This window comes from Patagioenas fasciata, chromosome 24 (assembly GCF_037038585.1).
Source record: "Patagioenas fasciata isolate bPatFas1 chromosome 24, bPatFas1.hap1, whole genome shotgun sequence".
Taxonomy (NCBI): domain Eukaryota; kingdom Metazoa; phylum Chordata; class Aves; order Columbiformes; family Columbidae; genus Patagioenas; species Patagioenas fasciata.
The window spans coordinates 1,577,856-1,595,510 of NC_092543.1; the positions used below are offsets into that span (position 1 = coordinate 1,577,856).

Consider the following 17,655-nt stretch of genomic DNA (forward strand, 5'->3'; position numbering starts at 1 on the left):
CGGAATTATTTTCCAAGAGATAGAGAGTTGATACAGGAAATACAATAAAAATCAAATCAAAATCAGATGAAAACCAGATCTGACCAACACGATACAGGCAGGAGCGTCACTTTGCCCACCTCGCCCTGCTGGTTCTCTGAGCTTAAGCCAATGATGCTCAGGGCTTCCAGGGGCAAGGAGGATCATGTGCAGCACAACCCAGCGCAGCACAGCTGGGCTGGACAGTGGCAGGTGTCCCCATGCCCTCACCACGGGTGACACAATCACTCATCAGATGGTACCTTGTTCTGAGGGTGTCCAGGCAAATGGGCAGGTACTTATCAAACAAAACGGTCAGGTTGGCTCTTTCGGACTGGATCTCTCGCCTGTCGATCCAGCTGCTCACTGGAGGATTCCAGCCCAGATCCGACGGGTTGATGTACAGGATCCCTTTAGGCCCAGGGTAAGAGAGAACATATAGTAAAGACATAGCAGAAACTGTTCCTTTCTTCCAGCAGAGTTTACCAGGTACTTTCACACAACTAAAACCCTATCAAATATGACGGGACGTCCCATTACCTGCCCCCTTTTCCTGCCCCACTGCAGAGTAGAAACATGAACAGTGAAGAAACTTCACCCTTGAAACCACGGCGCTTTTCATGACCTTGCCCTAAATTCAGAACATTGTCTTGTCTGAGCAGTTTCATTGCTCTGGGCCCCATTTCCCCATGTGTAAAACTAGGGGACACCTCCATTCCCTTCTCCCATACTTCATGCACTTCTTCAGAAGATCAAGAACTCTTTGAGACAGATACTGTCCTTCTCCTCATAAAGTCCATCCAAAGGGCTTTGCACAACAGGAGCACTCAGCAACGCTGAAGCCATGATCACCCACCAACAGTCAGAGTGCTCTGGGTAAATCTCCAGGATGATGACAGCTCCACATGTGCATTTGGGGTCAGGATCCTCAGTTTGTCTGTCAGAAACCTGCCCTGTCCACCCACGGCCGCTGTGATCTCAGGTTGGGTACTTGCAACAGGAGTCAAGTTGGCCAACAGCAGACTGGTTAATGGCACTAGATCCTCCTGGGTTCACGGCAAATCCCAGTGCGGAGCTCAGGCCAGGACTCACCCGCTCGGGACACGGTTGCTGGGGTGGCTGTGCGCAGGTGGCTGATCTCAAACACCAACCGCATCGTTGGGTTCAGAGGGATTCTCTCATTGCTCGCCAGGGTCAGCACCTGCATTGGGCAGACAGACAGACAGAATGACATCTTCCCCAGGAACAGGAATGAAAAGCATTCAGCACTTTGCACTAAAAAGCTTGGTTGCTGCCAGCACAGTTCCTTGAGGGAATGCAGCTGATTTCCAGCAGGTAGTAGAACTGTCTTCCATGACTCAAAGGAACAGCGCTCCCTTCGAGCGGCGGAAAAAGGTGTGGAATTATGACCCCACCCTATTTTTGAAGGGCCTGGAGTTACAATCAGGACATCTGTGATTATCCATGAGCCCAGTTCCAGGAAGGGAAATTACAATGAAACCATGATTTGAGCTATTTCCCCTCATGCACCATTTTCTATATGTGATATTGTTTGGTGTATCTGAAGAAACACAACCGCATTATTCTAGGAGGTGTTATTTCAGCATCTGCTTTTTTAGGCTGAACCATGCCATGCAGTCAAAGAATATCTCCTTCTTTAACTTATATTCATTACCTTATTATCATCCATCACAGTATTAAGAGACTCAATCCACATTGGATCAATATCTCCATCTAGTACCATCCACTTGGGACCGTCATGCGTGATGTTGGCCAGCTCTCGCATGATTGATGAAAACAGGCCTGGGAGGGTGACAGGAAGATGGTGATGAACACTGAACTTGACACCTGCTCTAACGGTTTTCTCCAGCAACACAGTAAAAATTACTCTAATTAATGCTTTCCTCTCAAACATGCAAAACTCTATGTGCCTATACGTAAATATTACTATATCACAATACGGTTCTAGTTTGCTTTAAAGCGAAAAAAGGGTTATCAGTTATCACTACTGAAAATGATTGCAGACCTACGCACGAGCTTCATTCCCACCGAGAATCATAAGGGATAAGAAAAATGTAGAGTAGCTACTCAAAGGCAAAAGGCGGCATGAGTTATACAATGCAGAGAAAACCACCTGAATATGCCTAGGAAATCCTTATAAATATTTTTTTGTGGCTCAAAGTATATCAGGGCAATCAAGATGCATTAAACGCTGGGTCATGGCTTTAGTGAGACTGAGGGGAGAACAAGCACAGAATGACATTGAATGACAGAACAAAATGTTGGTAAAATCAAGGAGAGAGAGGATACAGAGTCTCAAGGGGAGTAAATAATGAATGTTAAGAAGACCACGAAGGCTGGGAATAGAGCAGCAGCACTGCAGAGCAAATGAAAACTCCACAAAACTATTGCTCTCCTCTACATGTGAAAATACCTCGGGAGATGCTGGTCTTCATGAGAAAACATCAGGCAAACATTAAAAAAAAGCCTCTCTTCCAGTGAATTGTGACAAGGACTCTTTTTTTTTTTCTTTTTTTCTCCAGGACAAGCTATTTCTTTGTGATCCAGATCAGGAACAGCTAGTGGCACCATCTGACTGAAGACAAAGCTTGTGCTCAGCAAATGCAGAACGGCTCACCTGGAACAGGTGTGCGATCCCGAGACTGGGTCAACAAAAATAACGCTTCAGCGCCTCTGCCTCCAGCCAGTTCCTTACGTGTTGGACACACGCCTTGGGAACCACTCCGACATTATTAGCATCAGAAACAGTTGCTGTCTCAGGGCATCAGGGCTTCCCTCGGATACACCGCGGCAGCGGGGAGAGGAAAGCGCCTCTGTCCCGACCTTGTGCATCCACAGCACACGGCTCTCTTGGGGTTTAAAAGAAGAGTTTTGTTCTGCAAAGAACACTTTTGGGATTCCCATATGGGACCTTTTACCACCTAACATGTAGGACCTTTTCAACTTCTGATAATGTGACAGGATAAAACTGGGGAGCGGAAAAGCAGGGGCTGATCTGTAAGGGAACAGGTCACCTCTTGCTAGGCTGTGGTGAAGATTGCCTTGCTGGTCTTTGACAACATGAAACAACATTTTCAGGAATGGTTACTGCAGAAAATATCTGCCTTGAAAGCTCAGGGAGGAGTGCCACTATTTCATTTAAACCATCGCAGGCCAGAAACCACTGGACAGTCACCTGTAAAATGTCCCTCCTGCTGTTCGGTGTCACCGCTGCCCTCGATCTGCAGCCACTGCTGCAGCCAGTCTGCACAGTTCAGGCTGTACCCTGCACGTCCCTCTGCCACTTTGATTTAGGCTCCCTAATTACAATTAGAAAGAAATTAACCTGGCATTGGAGCAAAGCAGGGGGTCGGGAAGGGTCCATGGCGGGGCCAGGGGAGGTGGGTGGCAGCTCATCTGCTGCTGTGGATGATTCATGGTAATGTCTTCCCTCACCTCCCCCACACCTCCCAAACCCGCCGCACACGTAAATCGAAGCTGCCTTTATGTATCAGTCACAACCCAACATTTCCACTCCAGATTTTCTGTAATCTTCCAGCAAGTTTGAAATGTTCCTCAGGAGTAAGCAGGATCAACAGCTTGGCAAACGCTGGTGTGCTACAGAGATCGGGCAGCCATACTGAGTGGAAAAACTGACGTTAAGGCTGCTGTGCGTGCTATCAGCAATGAAAACCTGGGGATGGGACATTTTTTGGGGTCCCAGTGCACACCACAGTGCAGGAGGGACATCTCTTCCATCACTGGTCCAGCCAACTCCCAAAAACTGCCTGCCCCACTTAGGAACTGGTAAGTGTTGGTATTAATGGGCATTAAAATTATTCTTAGGGCAATAGGATCAAGTAGGCTTATGCTATATTTCCCATTTGAAGATCAAAGAGCTAAAACATCCTGTGTATCCTTTCAACAACAAACTGTCATGTGGCTGTAGGCAGCAGACAAGCACCTGGGCTCTCAGACCTGCACATGAAGAACCAGTCACCCTGCTGCTGCTCGGGAAATTCATTAAAAACACCCGTCTTTATCTACATATTTCAGACATGAAATGACATTTACCGTCTTTCCATTCTCTTGTTGCTGGGTTAATGATGCCAAAGAGCTCATCATTGGTGACTGCCTTGGGGTTGAGGTCTGTCCAGACAGGACGTCGCTTCATTATCTGGTAAGTCCTGTTCAGGGATCTCATCACCTGAGACTTGCCCGTGCCCGCGTTACCCACCACGAAGACAGAGTGCCGGACCGTCAGCAACTCCTCCAGCTGCACCACCTGAGAAAAACACTCCCAAATTTTAGACAAAGATGCCAAACTGAAGTTCAGGTCTATAAAATAGGTCCCACTGGGCCACCTCTTTAGAAAGACGTGACCCTGAGACACAAGCAGATTTGACAATTGAGTTTGGTCCAGCCACTCTAATCACAATGGGTGAAATCCTCAGCCTGCAGATAAACTTTCAGCGCTGTTTATACTTGACAACCACCACCTGATGAGGCCCTGCTCTCCAGGGGCTACACTTTCATGAGCCTACAAAAGTTGGCCCCTTTGGAAGCCCAGAGACTGATCCAGTGCTGACTTCAGGAGCAGGTGCAACTGCCTCAGACCCAGCACAGCTGACTGCCCTCCAGCGAGATCTGCCTGCAAGGACAATGCTGTGCAGAGCTCTCTTTGTAGAAGCAAAGCTGTTTGAGAAAACCCAAATGATTTGATGGCGATGTGGGTGTAGCAGAAGATCTCTTGGTCTTACTTTGAGCACAAAGTTGTCCTCAGCCTGCAGCCGGAGGTCCAGCACAGCCTGCCTCACAAACGACTCAAAATTCAGGTCACGCTTCCGAGGCACATCCAGTGCAGGGAATAGATCCCCAATCAGCCCCATAAACACCGGCACATCATCCGTCACAATCTTGGGGATGTTGAAGTCACGAAGAGAGCGCATCAGAACCTGGTCTTCGGGTCGCTCTGGGTCATCTCGCTTGAGGGAGCCAGCAACAACTAGCACTGACTTAATGGCACGCAAGCCCCAGTCGTAGTGATCCTACACCAGAGGAAGAAAAAAAAAGAGGCATGAGTTTATGCTTAGACAGTACCATGTAGGGTGAAGAACCACCATTCCCAAACTGCCAGACTAGTAAGCAATGAAAATACATCTAAATCTGTTACTTGCATTGTGGCCAGAGACCTTCTCCAGCCTGAGTGACCTGGTTTCCATCTCAGTAGGTGAGATTCCCGTCAGGGACAGTATTAAAGAGTCAAATAATTCAGCTGTTCAGACCATCACATGGGCTCACAGTTGGCAGTAAGACAGCAGCAGGATTTGCACTCCAGAGACCAAAGCAATTTGTTTCACCTAAATCATAAAGCACCTATAGCAAGGCCAGCCAGCCCCCTGCATCTGCAGGAGCCACCAAGGTGAAAGGCTTGTTAGTCCATTATGAGGCCCCAAAGACCCAAGTTTCTCCACCCTGCCCATCACAAGATGACAAGCCTGTTTGGTCTCAGAGGAGGTCCAGGAATAAGGGGTCAGTAAAGACATTGCTGAAAAAGTACCACAAAACGGCATGAGAAGAACTCTCAAGCCAACAAACAACTGTTCATATTTCTGTCCTGTTAACACCCTCCAGAGCACAGCTCGACAGCTGACTGCTCTGTGTGGGAGGCCATGGCTTCCACCAGGCCCCTCAAGGCACAGCACCAAGTTTCTGCGACAGAGCATATCCCACCCAGCCTCATGCTGGCACAGCCAAGATCAGGTTTGTATCATCAGGAATCCTGATTCAGGTCTCCTCTGGACCCAGCTTCGATCTACACAAATAATGACAAGGAAAAATCTGATTTGCTTTGCACTGACAGTAACTCTAACAAGACCTGGAACCAGCCTAAGGCTGAACTCAGAGAGGGACACCATAAACCCTTTGCAGGCAGGAGAATCAATAGGAAGAGACTGGAAAGCAAAAGGTCACTGAATACTACCCCAAACATGGTGTCATTTAAACTCACTGAAAGGTCTCCCATTAATGCAGCTGGTCAAATGCTTTTGTCCCTGCAGATGCTCCAGTAAAGCAGTCTGAAAATTTTATTGCTCCGATGATCACCAACCCTCTCCTCCCCCAGCAGCCAGTGCAAATGCAGTCATTAAATAAAAGCTGTGAAACGTTAGCCATGGAGCTGAGCAGCACAGTGCCATGTTTCTGCTGATTTTGGAGATTCATCATACCACTCAGCCACAGAACCAGGCTCACCTGCTTGGACAGGAGCTCTTTGCAGAGTTGGTAGAGAGTAATGAACTTCCTGGCTAACACCCGGGCCTCGATGAATCCCTCAGCCACCAACATAATTTCACAGATCAGCTCAAAGTCTGGCACAACCATCGCACACGGCCTAAAATGACAGGTGAGGAGGCATTGCAGAACAAGTATTTCTTGACTACAGGTCTTACAGGCAGCGCATTTGCAGCTTCATCTTCTAGGCCTTCTTTTATGAGCCAGGTCACCCTCTGCCTTCCCCACGACAAGGGACAGAGCTCCTTTGCCCTGCCTGTGCGTGCCCAGACCCAGGCCTGTTGTGCAAGGCTTAAACTACCTGCGAATGCCCTATGCAAGTGAATTCCCCAAGGACGTGAGGTCGAGCCTGGATGTTCCAAAAGACAGTTTCTGCCAGGTCACAAACCCTGACCTGGACTCACCTGAAGAGAGCTTTTAAATTCTCAGGTAGCTCTGTTCGCCCTGCGTAACCAGGGTTCATGGTGATGAAAATGCCTACTGATGGTACTAAGTTGATGTCTTCTCCAAGAAAATGGAAGGATTTCTTCTTCTCCCGTATTGCATCCTGCACGCTCTTCACCTAGAAATCAAGACAGTACTATAGTATCAGCGTTCACTGATGAAAAACACATCAGACAACGGTGCTTCCTTCGTTACTCTTGGCCTCGTGACAAATGGGGCTAATCACTGTTTTATTTTTTACCGGCAGCATAAAGCTTTATACACTGTTTGGAGTACATCAGCATGGCAATATCAATTTCCCATCTCAGTCAAACTCTGGCAAAGCAGAAAAAAGAGCTGAAGAGAGTGGAAAGTCAAAATGCAAAGGAGTTGCAAGACTTCACACCTTTGCTCCATGAGACAATGATGAACGTGGGTCAGGAAGAGCAACTCAGGAGCGGGAAATGTCCCCAGCACTGCCTGCATTCACCTTGGCTTTTGACATCACCTGTGGGACACTGCTCAGCACATCTCACAGCAAAAACACCACCAAAGGCTCCACCATCTCTGAACCAGCCAGCCCAGCAGAGGTCTGATGTGTGAGAGAGACACAGGGCAGTACAGGTATCCACAACACAGCCAACACCCAAACGCACTCCCCAAAGTCTATCACAATATGGGCCCATTATTCCCTTTACCCATCTCACCTCTCCCCACACAGCGTTGCTCTTCAGGACATCCCAAAACCCTCCTGTGCCTGCTCCGTTCCCTGACCAGGCCCAGAGAAGGGGTAGCACCTCCCAATAAGCTTGGCCTCAGCTCAGTTGTAAACTGACCACTTGATATCACTTTTAAAGATTTTGGGACATCAGATGTTTGATTTAAAACCAAAACCAGAAGGCAGAAGCTGTAAAACCTCTCCTAACACCTTCACTCACTAATATTATATTGTTTTTTATATTTGCCTGATTGCAGCTTTGTTCTGCTCATTCCTCTCCTTCCGAAGAGTTCACCTCTCTGCAAACAGCACCTCAGCGAGGGGCAAATCTCTCTCTATTCACCGCTCTAACCTCACTACTGTTTGCCATCTCAAAGTAAAGCAATTAATCGAATTTTTCCCTGTAAGGAACCATATCGACATCAGCTGCATGAGTAAGACAGCCAATTAAACATCGCCATGGTAACACTCCTAACAGCAGCCAGGAGACACCATGACGGAATGACGGCCGTGCCGCTTTCTTCAGCTGCCACGCTCCAGCCAGGAGCGAGGGAACCATCAGCAGTTGAGTCATTCCTGGGCTTCTTTTGTTCAGCTTCCCTTTTTATTTCAAGATCCTCAAAGACTTTTTTTCAATGACAACTTTAAACTAGGACCTGACGGAAGAGAAATTGAGAGGGAATGATACATAAACTCTTGTACCTGCCTGGGGCTTCTCTGGGATGCCACATAAGGTACCAATTATGAGTGAAACAGATGAGAAGAATGAGGAGTTCATGGAGGGGTTCAGAACAATGTCTTTGACCGAAACATTTACAGAAGTGTAGAAACTTCTGAGCTTTATATCTTTCTATAACACTGAGCCCAAAAGGGAGTCCAGGAACAATTCAGCACCTCAATCAGATATTAGGATCCTAAAACACGCACTCAGCTGACAGTTGGATCCTGAAGAACTTGGGCACTTTGGCACCTCAGTTTTCTGCACTGAAGCCCCCCAAGGCTTCCCCTGTATAAAATAATGCCAGGTTTCCTCATGGGCTGGTAAGAGGAGGGGAAGGAGGACGCGAAGTGACAGATTATATATATAAGCACGAGAGCACAGGACTTTCTGGCACGATGGGGAGGCCAGTCTCCCTTCCAGCCCTTCTCCAGGGATGCTGCTGCGCTTCACACGAGACTCACCAACACAATGCACTGAGCAGCTAAACTACAGAGGAGATGAGAAACCATTCGCCAGGGGAAACACCCATGCCCAGCTGGGCACCGCTCCAATAGCTCTGTCCCAGGTTTAATCCCACGGTGTCAGGGTACCCTGGGCAAGCGCGTCAGCAAGGGCCGCAGATCTGCCCCAGATTCCAGCTCCCGAGTGTCACCAGCTGACACTGGCTTTTGGGAGCACCACGGGGCTGCACACATTCCTCCAAGGAATGGTGCCAGTTGGCCAGGAATACCTTCCAAAGCCACTTGGCAGAGCTGTCGTTACAGACACCAGAACTAAATCCACAGCCATATAGTTTTGGAGACAGGTTAAGAAAATTAATCCTGAATGTATTCCCATTTCCTGAGTATGACACACAACCTGTGCCTGACCAGGGGTGATAAGGAACCCCCAGAAGTCCAGCGGATCTGCCCCAAACACCCCTCTTCCCCCTCTGTGAAAATTATTCCCTACATTGCAGACTGAGCAGCCGCAAGTCAAGGCAGCTTCTCTGTCTTGAAACGATGTGCTGCAATTATCTCACAGCAGATTAATGACACGAGTGCTTTCCTGAGGAGGAACAGGTACAGAGCCATGGTGCGTAGTGGTCTGGGAAAAGATGCTACAAAGAATTGTCTTGGCACAAATGCTGTAACTGGGGCAAGAAAAGTGACAAATATCTTTGCAGCACGTAACTGCGACATCTTGGCAGTGCTGTGATATTCATGTGATTAATCTTGAGATCTAATCCCACACCTGCCTATACACAGAACTGAAACCGGCAATATGCAATTGCCATTTTTACCCTTGCTCCAAAGACTGCAGAATGGCTCTGCTCTGTTTGTATTTATTGATGAGTGTTTCTCCACTCACCTGTACAGCAACCACAGAAAGGACCTCAACTGAGATCCTGTTAAATTCATCAAAACAGCCCCAGGCTCCCGTCTGGGAAAGGCCTTTGTAAATATTCCCACAAGACTGGAAAAACAAAACAAAAACAAAGATTACAAGAGTGAAATCATAAATGGAATCAACTCCAGCAAAAAATTGATTTTATTTCCCAGCCTGTTTATTTATAGCAATTTACAGTCTATTGTGGGTATTTAGAAAAGTGCATGGAAACAGCAGGCACAACTCAATTATAATATTTATAGCTCTGCGCAGCTTGCCACTTTATCTGCTAATTGCACTTTCTCGATATATCTGTGCACCAGTTTCATTTAAAGGTCACTTGTGCTGAATTACTGATGGTCCCGTTTCCTGGGAGAGCCCGTAAGCTAAATGAAATATGATCCGAGGCTACCAAAATCACTGTACCGTGCCAGACTGGCAGAGAGCAAGACTCAGCCTAATGATTCAGTGCTCTGTAGCGGCTGAAGGTTCACTATGTTTTGGGTTTATTCTGGGAGAGGATCCTGAGAAAACCAGGACAGGTCCCTCCCCGTGCCAGGGGCTGCCAGGTCGCGAGCACGCCGAGAAGAAACGACCAGGGTCCAACTATCAGCACAGCCTTGGTCTCAACTGAACAGACCAACATTTTTGAAGAATTACACATGAAATCTAACTCCAGAAAGGAAGGGAAATGCATAATGAGGCAGAGAAGATAGTTCGGGTCTCTGCCTCCTGAAGAACCTTGTGCAAATCTTAGAGAAGGAACGGGAGGAGAAGGAAAAGGCATTCAGCTTAAAGGAGTGTAGCAGGGATTTGGAGAGAGGTGATCACAGAATCCCAGCCTGGTGGGGCTGAAGGGACCTCTGCAGATCCCCCAGTCCAAGCCCTGCTCACGCAGGGTCACAGAGCAGATCACACAGGTGGGTCCAGGCGGGTTTCAATGGCTCAGAGAAGGAGACTCCACACCCGCTCTGGGCAGCCTGGGCCAGGCTCTGGCACCTCCCAGCAAACAAGTTTCTGCTCATGTTCACCTGGAGCCTCCTGTGTTTCAGTCTGTGCCCGTTGCCCCTCACCCTGGCGTTGGGCACCACTGAACAGAGTCTGGTCCATCCTCTGACACCCACCTGAGATATTGATCCCATTGATCAGATCCCTCTCAGCTTCTCTTCTCCAGCTCAACAGCTCCAGCTCTCTCAGTCTCTCCTCACAAGAAAGAAGCTCCAGACCCCTCAGCATCTTTGTAGCCCACTGCTGGACTCTGTGCAGTTATTCCTTCTTAAACTGGGGAGCCCAGAACTGGACACAACTCCAGATGTGGCATCACCAGGGCAGAGCAGAGCGGAAGGAACAACCTCCCTTGACCTGCTGGTCATACCTCTCCTAATGCACCCCAGGTACCATTGGATTACTCTCATCCTTCAGGTTTGCTCGGGCCCTGAGCATCCCCAGCCCCATGTGACCGCACTGCAGCCGAGGTGGGAGCCATACCTTGTAGTCCATCTGCTCGGAGCAGTTAAACACGTACACCATGATGCCCAGGGCTCGCCCCAAATCTTTCGTAGTCTCCGTCTTGCCAGTGCCCGCAGGGCCTGCAGGTGCTCCGCTCATGGTCAGGTGCAGTGACTGGGTCAGGGTGATGTAACATCTTTCACAGTGAATGATGAATGAAAAAAGGAAATATGTCCAATAGGTCAACTGTGGGCTGCAGGGCAATAGCACTAGAGCATTGCACTCAGCAGAGCCTCTCCTCTGAAAAGCTGTACGTGAGCAGGGGTCATGTCTGAGCTGAAAGCCTTCTTGGCATTAATTACCACCTCTGCTCAGCTCTGTTTTCTCCAAGAGATACTCATCTTCCACCAAGGTCTGCCCAAACCTCTTCATGTCCAGCTTGTGTTCTCTCTGGATCCTCATACAACTCATGGATATTGGGCACATCTCAGGCAGTATGAGAAAAGGACAGCTTTTCTGGAAGACCTGTCACTGACAGAAACCTGCTCAGGTGGCCTATGAGTGAACCCAACTCAAAGCTGCAGCAAGTCCCAAAGTTTCTCCATCATGTTGATGATGGACACTGGGGTGGTGTCCACATGTGAGTATCTATACTACCTGTATAAGCCACAGAGGTGTAGTCAATATAGCCAACAAAACCTGATGATACCTGGGGGCTTGACGCAGCTGACTAACACAGGTGACTAGAGCCACCTGAGATGCTCTTGGTTGCTGAAATGTCACATAGGGTGGAGAGATATGACAAGGGGTCCATAGGAGACTTTTACACTTCTGGATTGGCAGCTGGAAGCCAGGTGGGACAACACAGAGTATCTCAAGTAACCCTAGGTGTCCCCACTGAGGCAACCAGGTAGATGTCTGCTTCAAGATGGGATGAAAGCTCTCTAGACTCACCAGCTTTATGGACTGTGGACATCTTGTGCACAGGAAGACACCCACAAGTGTTTTAATGTGTGAGCTGAATCCCACCCAGGGATCTGATGTACAAATTCCCCAGAGGGTACCACCAAAAACCAGATAAGAGTTAGAGCTCGACCACTGGAGTGCTGGGACATGGAGACAGAACAAGAGGGATACAGGTGTCTGAACTAAATCCATCTTTGGTTGGCATCTCTCTCTCTACCTGTGTGGCAAAGCCCAGCTATGACATTGTGTCCCAGGGACTTACCTGTCGGTCAGCGGAGTGATCACAAGCCGAGGGGTATTGCCAAGGTATTCATAGGAGTACAGGAACTGGGCGTCACAGATGTTGGCAAAGCAGTGCCGTTCCTCATCTGACCATCTGTGCCGGAGCTGTGACAGCCAAATGAAGGCCTGGGCATTGTCCACCTGCAACACACCCACAAACACCATCACAGGAAGGCCGGGGATGCCAGACACATGCAGCTCGGGGGCCAAAATAGCGACTGCTATAAAATTTTCATGGGGGATGACTGGTCCTCACTGCAAGGCAGGTGTGGTGAGGAAGGCCGCCTCCTTGCAATGCGGTGAGAAATGTCACCTCCCCATCTCCCATCAGTAAAGGGGGGGAACCAAATTAGTGACCACATTGGTGGGAGAGGAAAAAATTAATGGCCAAGAGAAAGAGCCTTACAAAAAGACTCCTGAATAGATTTAAGAAGCAGCAAGTCATGAAGAAGGTCTCATAACGCAACCAGAGTGAGAGAAGGAGCAGAGGCCATCTAGACAAGGAAGAGGTTGCAGACAGCACCAAGGAAACAGACTGGGGACAGGTGGACAAAGACAGGCATGGCCAGCGCTCTCTGCACAACCAGCAGGCAGGTCCAGATGCATCACTTCACCCCAGGCTGGACCGAGGCACCACTGAGCCCAGCTGAGCCTTGAAGACAGAAACCCTGTGAGCAGCCTGGCTGCCTCTGAGATGACACAGATGAGGGAAGAGCCACAACCCAATACATTCAGGGCATCTTCCCACCCACCTGCAAGGCTAAACACTTGGCATGGTGTCAGGGACAGGGGAGTAGTGTGGGAGAGGTGTTGCAGGAGAAGGGAGTCCCACATAAGTCCCTGTGGCCCCACACCAGACAAAGGACGCTACAAAGAACAAAGCTTGAATGCTTTTTCTTACTTTCTAAAGTCAAAACTGAGACTGAGTCCAGCAGCCTCCCAACACACCACCATCATCCACCAGCACATGTCTCGGCACCAGGACGCAGTGCCGCGCTCTCACTCCTGGTGTGAATCTGCAGCAACTACAAGTTGGTGTTGCAGGGCCATGACACAGCACAGCTCTGCAGGCTTACAGGGGCTTTCTGCACACTTACTACAAACATTGTAGAAATAAATTTAGTCATACGTCTCCCACTGAGACCGGCAGTGATCTGAATGGCCAGTGGTTGGGCCCCCTGAAGCCCCCTCTCCAGCACCCACAGAACTGTGCTGAACTGCCAACACCAACCTTCTGTGCTATCATCTTTGCCACCACATCCCGAGCATGCACGTCGATGGTGCAAATGGTCATGATTTTCTGTCTGTCGCCCTTGGAGAGCTGCCCGATCAGCATGGTAACGAGGGTGTTCAGCTGGGTCACTTGCTTCTTGTGCTATTCCTTCATCGCATTCTCGTAGCCTTCCTCCACCCTGGCAAAGGCAATCCCAACCTCGGTTGTCCACCAGATCTGGGTGCAGCAAAGCGCCACCTAGGGAAATAGGCTGGTTCAGTATCAGGGAAAATACCAAAGCTTCCTTATGTTCAAGAGTGTCGGATCCACAGGGAGATCAAGGATGAAACATCCGTGACATGAAATTAAGTATTTTTTCATACAGTAGTCACAGCAGACAGTACAACAAGGATCTGCTCCATGACATTCATTTAAAACACCATATCAGTGATAGACACATTTAGCAGCTAGTTATAAGTAAATCAGCACCTTTCACATGCCTGACACAGCAGAGGAGGAAGAGTTGGAGACCACGAGGTTGTCAGAGGTGCATCTGAGGGGCTCTTCACTCTTATCAGGCCTCACCACTTTGCCTTCCTGCTGCACCTCTCACTGCTCTGGCTGTACAGACTGCACTGCCCAAGCCCCTGGGCTCTGTCACCCAACCAAGAGCCCCAACCAGAGCATGGAGCTCAGCCTGAAAACTCCATCAGGAGACCGCCAGGATAAAGGACAACTCATCCTCCCTCTCTCCTGGATAGCAAGGTGGAGGCCAGAAACATGCCTGTCCACAGCTGCTGAAAGAAGGGAAGGGCAGGACTGATGGGGAACCCAAGAGCTACCTTTCCACGAGCCAGCCTGAGTGGTGATAAGAAGCAGTGGCAGATACCTGGGCAGGATAGTCAAAGAGCCATTGTTCCCTTGGTTTTTCCTCATAAGCCATGACGGCTTCTGTCATCTCATCTCTCACAGTAGCCCTCATGCTGTCTAGTACATGACTGAGCCAGACTTCAACCTGGAAAAGAGATTAAATCCCAGTAACACATTTGCTCTTCTTAAGTGCCTTTGGTAATTAGTGAAGATAGGAAATGAGGCAAGCATCTCAGTTCTCTTTAGACTGGACATGAGGGAAAGGTTCTTCCCCCAGAGGTGCTGGACACTGAACAGGCTCCCAGGGAGGTGTCACAGCCCCAACCTGACAGTGTTCAAGGAGAGACTGGACAATGTCCTCAGACACACGGGGTGACCTGTGGGGTTGTCACTGCAGGGACAGGACTTGGACTCCATGATCCTGGTGGGTCCCTTCCAGCTCAGGACATTCTATGAGTTAACCAAACCTCACAGCCTCCTTCAGACTGGGTAGATTTGGCTAATTCTGGTACTGTAGGATTAGCATCTACTTCCAGACACCAAGAACAGAAGACAGATTTTTTTCTTGAACTCTAGCTACAGGAGGAACCAAAATGAACTCCGTCAATGAATAATTTGGTCAGGTGTGTTCCACCTCCAGGCCATGACAGAATCCCTGGTGGGATGTGGGCAGTCTGCCAGCAGCAGAAGAAAGATGCTGCCAAACTTGGGAACACAATTCCTGCTGAATTTCATATTTCACAGGCAAAGCCCTCAACAAGAAGACAGACTGAACGCAGCAAGCTCCATTGCTGGGGAGCTCAGTAGCCGGTAGTACGTACTTTAGCTTCCTGTAATAGACCATGCAGAAAGGTGAAACTACCAGGATAGATAAGCTGAGCAGTAGCTTGATTCTTACATTTCATACTTTCACTCGTGGTATGAAATAATGAAGACTTGAGAAACAGGTAAAAGGCCTTCTCCTGCCAAACACACCCGTGCAGAGGTACTATGGAATAGCTTAGTCTCTTTTCAGTCTGCATCCCCTCCCTCACCGAGGATATTTGTAGCAAGCTTTAAGACCAACCTTCAAAAGGTCTTAGAAAAAATCAAATTAAAAACCTAGTCAGAAAAATGGCACAGCTCTTTCTCTCACAGTGGACTGCGACATCCACGTCCCCCCTTAGTGAGGACCTATCCAGAGTGACACGAAAGGTTGTGGTGTAAGGAGGTACTAAATCACCACCTCTTCCAGCTTTTCTCATGCACCAAGGGAGAGCAGTGAAGCTCTATGACGTCTTGGCAAGGGATCTCACACGAGGGGCAGGGGAGCAGACTCCACCGGACAGTTTTGATAGACAAGGACTTCCCTCTCACCTGCCCACTGCAGTCACAGGGCTCGCTGAAGCTGACGTACTCCTCCTCTCTACTGTACGTTCCCAGGCCAACCTTGGTTGGCTTTTGCTCAGAGTCCAGCTGGAATTTCATCCTGGCCAAGCTGTCAAAGAGTTTGGAAAGATGACGTTGCACCTGCAAAACGGGTTGTATAAATAAAGCAACCGAGATAGGACGAGCGGAATGAAGATCACTATACATGTCACAAGCAAAATCATGTTAACAAAATATCTTGGATATTTAGGTAGCACCACATCTTCTCAAATGTGGCCAACATACTGCCAACAAAAGCCTCTTGCTGTCTCTTGTAATACTTCCACCTATTTCTACGTAATTTAGAAAACAGACATGCCTTAATAAATCATGTTTCTCCATTGGGAAATCTTCCATACAGAGCAAAAGCATAGAAAACATTGAAACACCTCATGACTCCTACCCCAAATTTCCCTACATGTAGTGATGAGAAGTCTGTAGCCATTTCTCCACCTCATCCTATTCTCAGCACAACGTGGAGTTTTCTTCACTATGAACTTTCCTGTTTTTCCACTACTAGAAACTGATTTTGTGCTAGTGAAATATCCTAAATTCTCTTTCATGGAGAAGAAAGATCTTTATTTCTGCCTAAGACCTATGATAAACAGCCCAGACCTCCTATAGAACAACCATGTTCACCAAAAGCACTCTTCCAGAAGGAAAAGAATAATTCAGTTCTTTCCTGTTCACCTCCATCTGAGTCTGCAAAGCCAACAGGGAGATGCTGTGGGCTCTCAACATCAGCATCTGCCTGCTGGGAGCTGAGCAGGTCACCAGCACTTCTTCCAGACCACTGCGTAACACACAACTGCATCACTGCGCGCCCCACGCCAATGAAGGTGAGATTCTCCTAGGATTGACGTCCCCACAGAAAGGGGAAGCTCCCAAAGCAGTCCCAGACAGGAGCTGCCTCTCTCAATTACAGCAGAGAGGTAGAAAAACTCCCATAGGGGAGATGAGAAATGAGGGAAAGGGACCTGGGGGTCCTGGGGACAGCAGGGTGACCATGAGCCAGCACTGGGCCCTTGTGGCCAGGAAGGCCAATGGTACCTGGGGTGGGTTAGAAGGGGGTGGTCAGTAGGTCAGAGAGGTTCTCCTGCCCCTCTGCTCTGCCCTGGGGAGACCACACCTGGAATCTTGTGTCCAGTTGTGGCCCCTCAGCTCCAGAAGGACAGGGAACTGCTGCAGAGAGTCCAGCGCAGCCACCAAGATGCTGAAGGGAGTGGAGCATCTCCCGTGTGAGGAAAGGCTGAGGGAGCTGGGGCTCTGGAGCTGGACAAGAGGAGACAGAGGGGGGACTCATTCATGTTTACAGATATATAAAGGGGGAGTGTCAGGAGAATGGAGCCAGGCTCTCCTCGGTGACAACCAGTGACAGGACAAGGGGCAATGGGTTCAAACTGGAACACAGGAGGTTTCACTTAAATTTGAGAAGAAACTTCTTCTCAGTGAGGGTGGCAGAGCCTGGCCCAGGCTGCCCAGGGAGGTTGTGGAGTCTCCTTCTCTGCAGCCATTCAAACCCCCTGGACCCCTTCCTGTGGAACCTCAGCTGGGTGTTCCTGCTCCATGGGGGGATTGCACTGGATGAGCTTTCCAGGTCCCTTCCAACCCTGACATTCTGGGATTCTGCGTGAGATGCCCAATGCTCTGATGCTTTCAGAGAAGGAAGGGTGGAGGTGGATTTGTCCATCTAATTCTGACTCACTGACTCACAAAGAACTACAACCCTCCCTCTCATGAGCTGTGCTGCAAGTGGACGCAGCTTCTCACACACATACAAGCAGGGCCAAACCCTGGGCGGTGCTAAGTGACTCTGAGAAGCACAGGGCACTCAGCATCCCCCCAGACCACAGAATCATTTTGGGTGGAAGAAACCCTCAGGATCAAGTCCAGCCATACCCTAGCTCTGGCACTAATCCATGTCCCTAA

At 49.0% G+C, this 17,655-nt stretch overlaps 2 protein-coding genes across 4 annotated transcripts in view; both read right to left on the bottom strand.

Annotated features, from left to right (window-relative positions):
* On the bottom strand, positions 1–13,598 carry LOC136111406 (dynein axonemal heavy chain 9-like). 3 transcript variants are annotated; one of them, XM_071798654.1, is made up of 11 exons: positions 13,468–13,598; positions 12,217–12,377; positions 11,028–11,184; positions 9,522–9,626; positions 6,714–6,871; positions 6,271–6,409; positions 4,779–5,066; positions 4,093–4,303; positions 1,694–1,821; positions 1,111–1,219; positions 1–429 (listed from the first exon to the last, which is right to left on the bottom strand). In XM_071798654.1, exons 1-11 carry the CDS (start codon positions 13,570–13,572, stop codon positions 158–160), a joined length of 1,833 nt encoding a protein of 610 aa, XP_071654755.1. In that variant the 5' UTR covers positions 13,573–13,598; the 3' UTR covers positions 1–157. The 3 variants fall into 3 exon arrangements, with proteins under 3 accessions (XP_071654755.1, XP_071654756.1, XP_071654757.1); XM_071798656.1 differs by having other exon boundaries at positions 346–442; XM_071798655.1 differs by lacking the exon at positions 9,522–9,626.
* LOC136111404 (dynein axonemal heavy chain 9-like) overlaps positions 13,595–17,655 on the bottom strand; it is a 23,090-nt gene continuing 19,029 nt past the window's right edge. The window contains exons 9-11 of the mRNA XM_071798639.1: positions 15,676–15,828; positions 14,339–14,464; positions 13,595–13,707 (exon numbers count right to left, since the gene is read on the bottom strand). Coding sequence (XP_071654740.1) covers positions 13,612–13,707; positions 14,339–14,464; positions 15,676–15,828 — 375 coding nt within the window. The 3' untranslated portion in view covers positions 13,595–13,611. The remainder of the gene's footprint in view (positions 13,708–14,338; positions 14,465–15,675; positions 15,829–17,655) is intronic.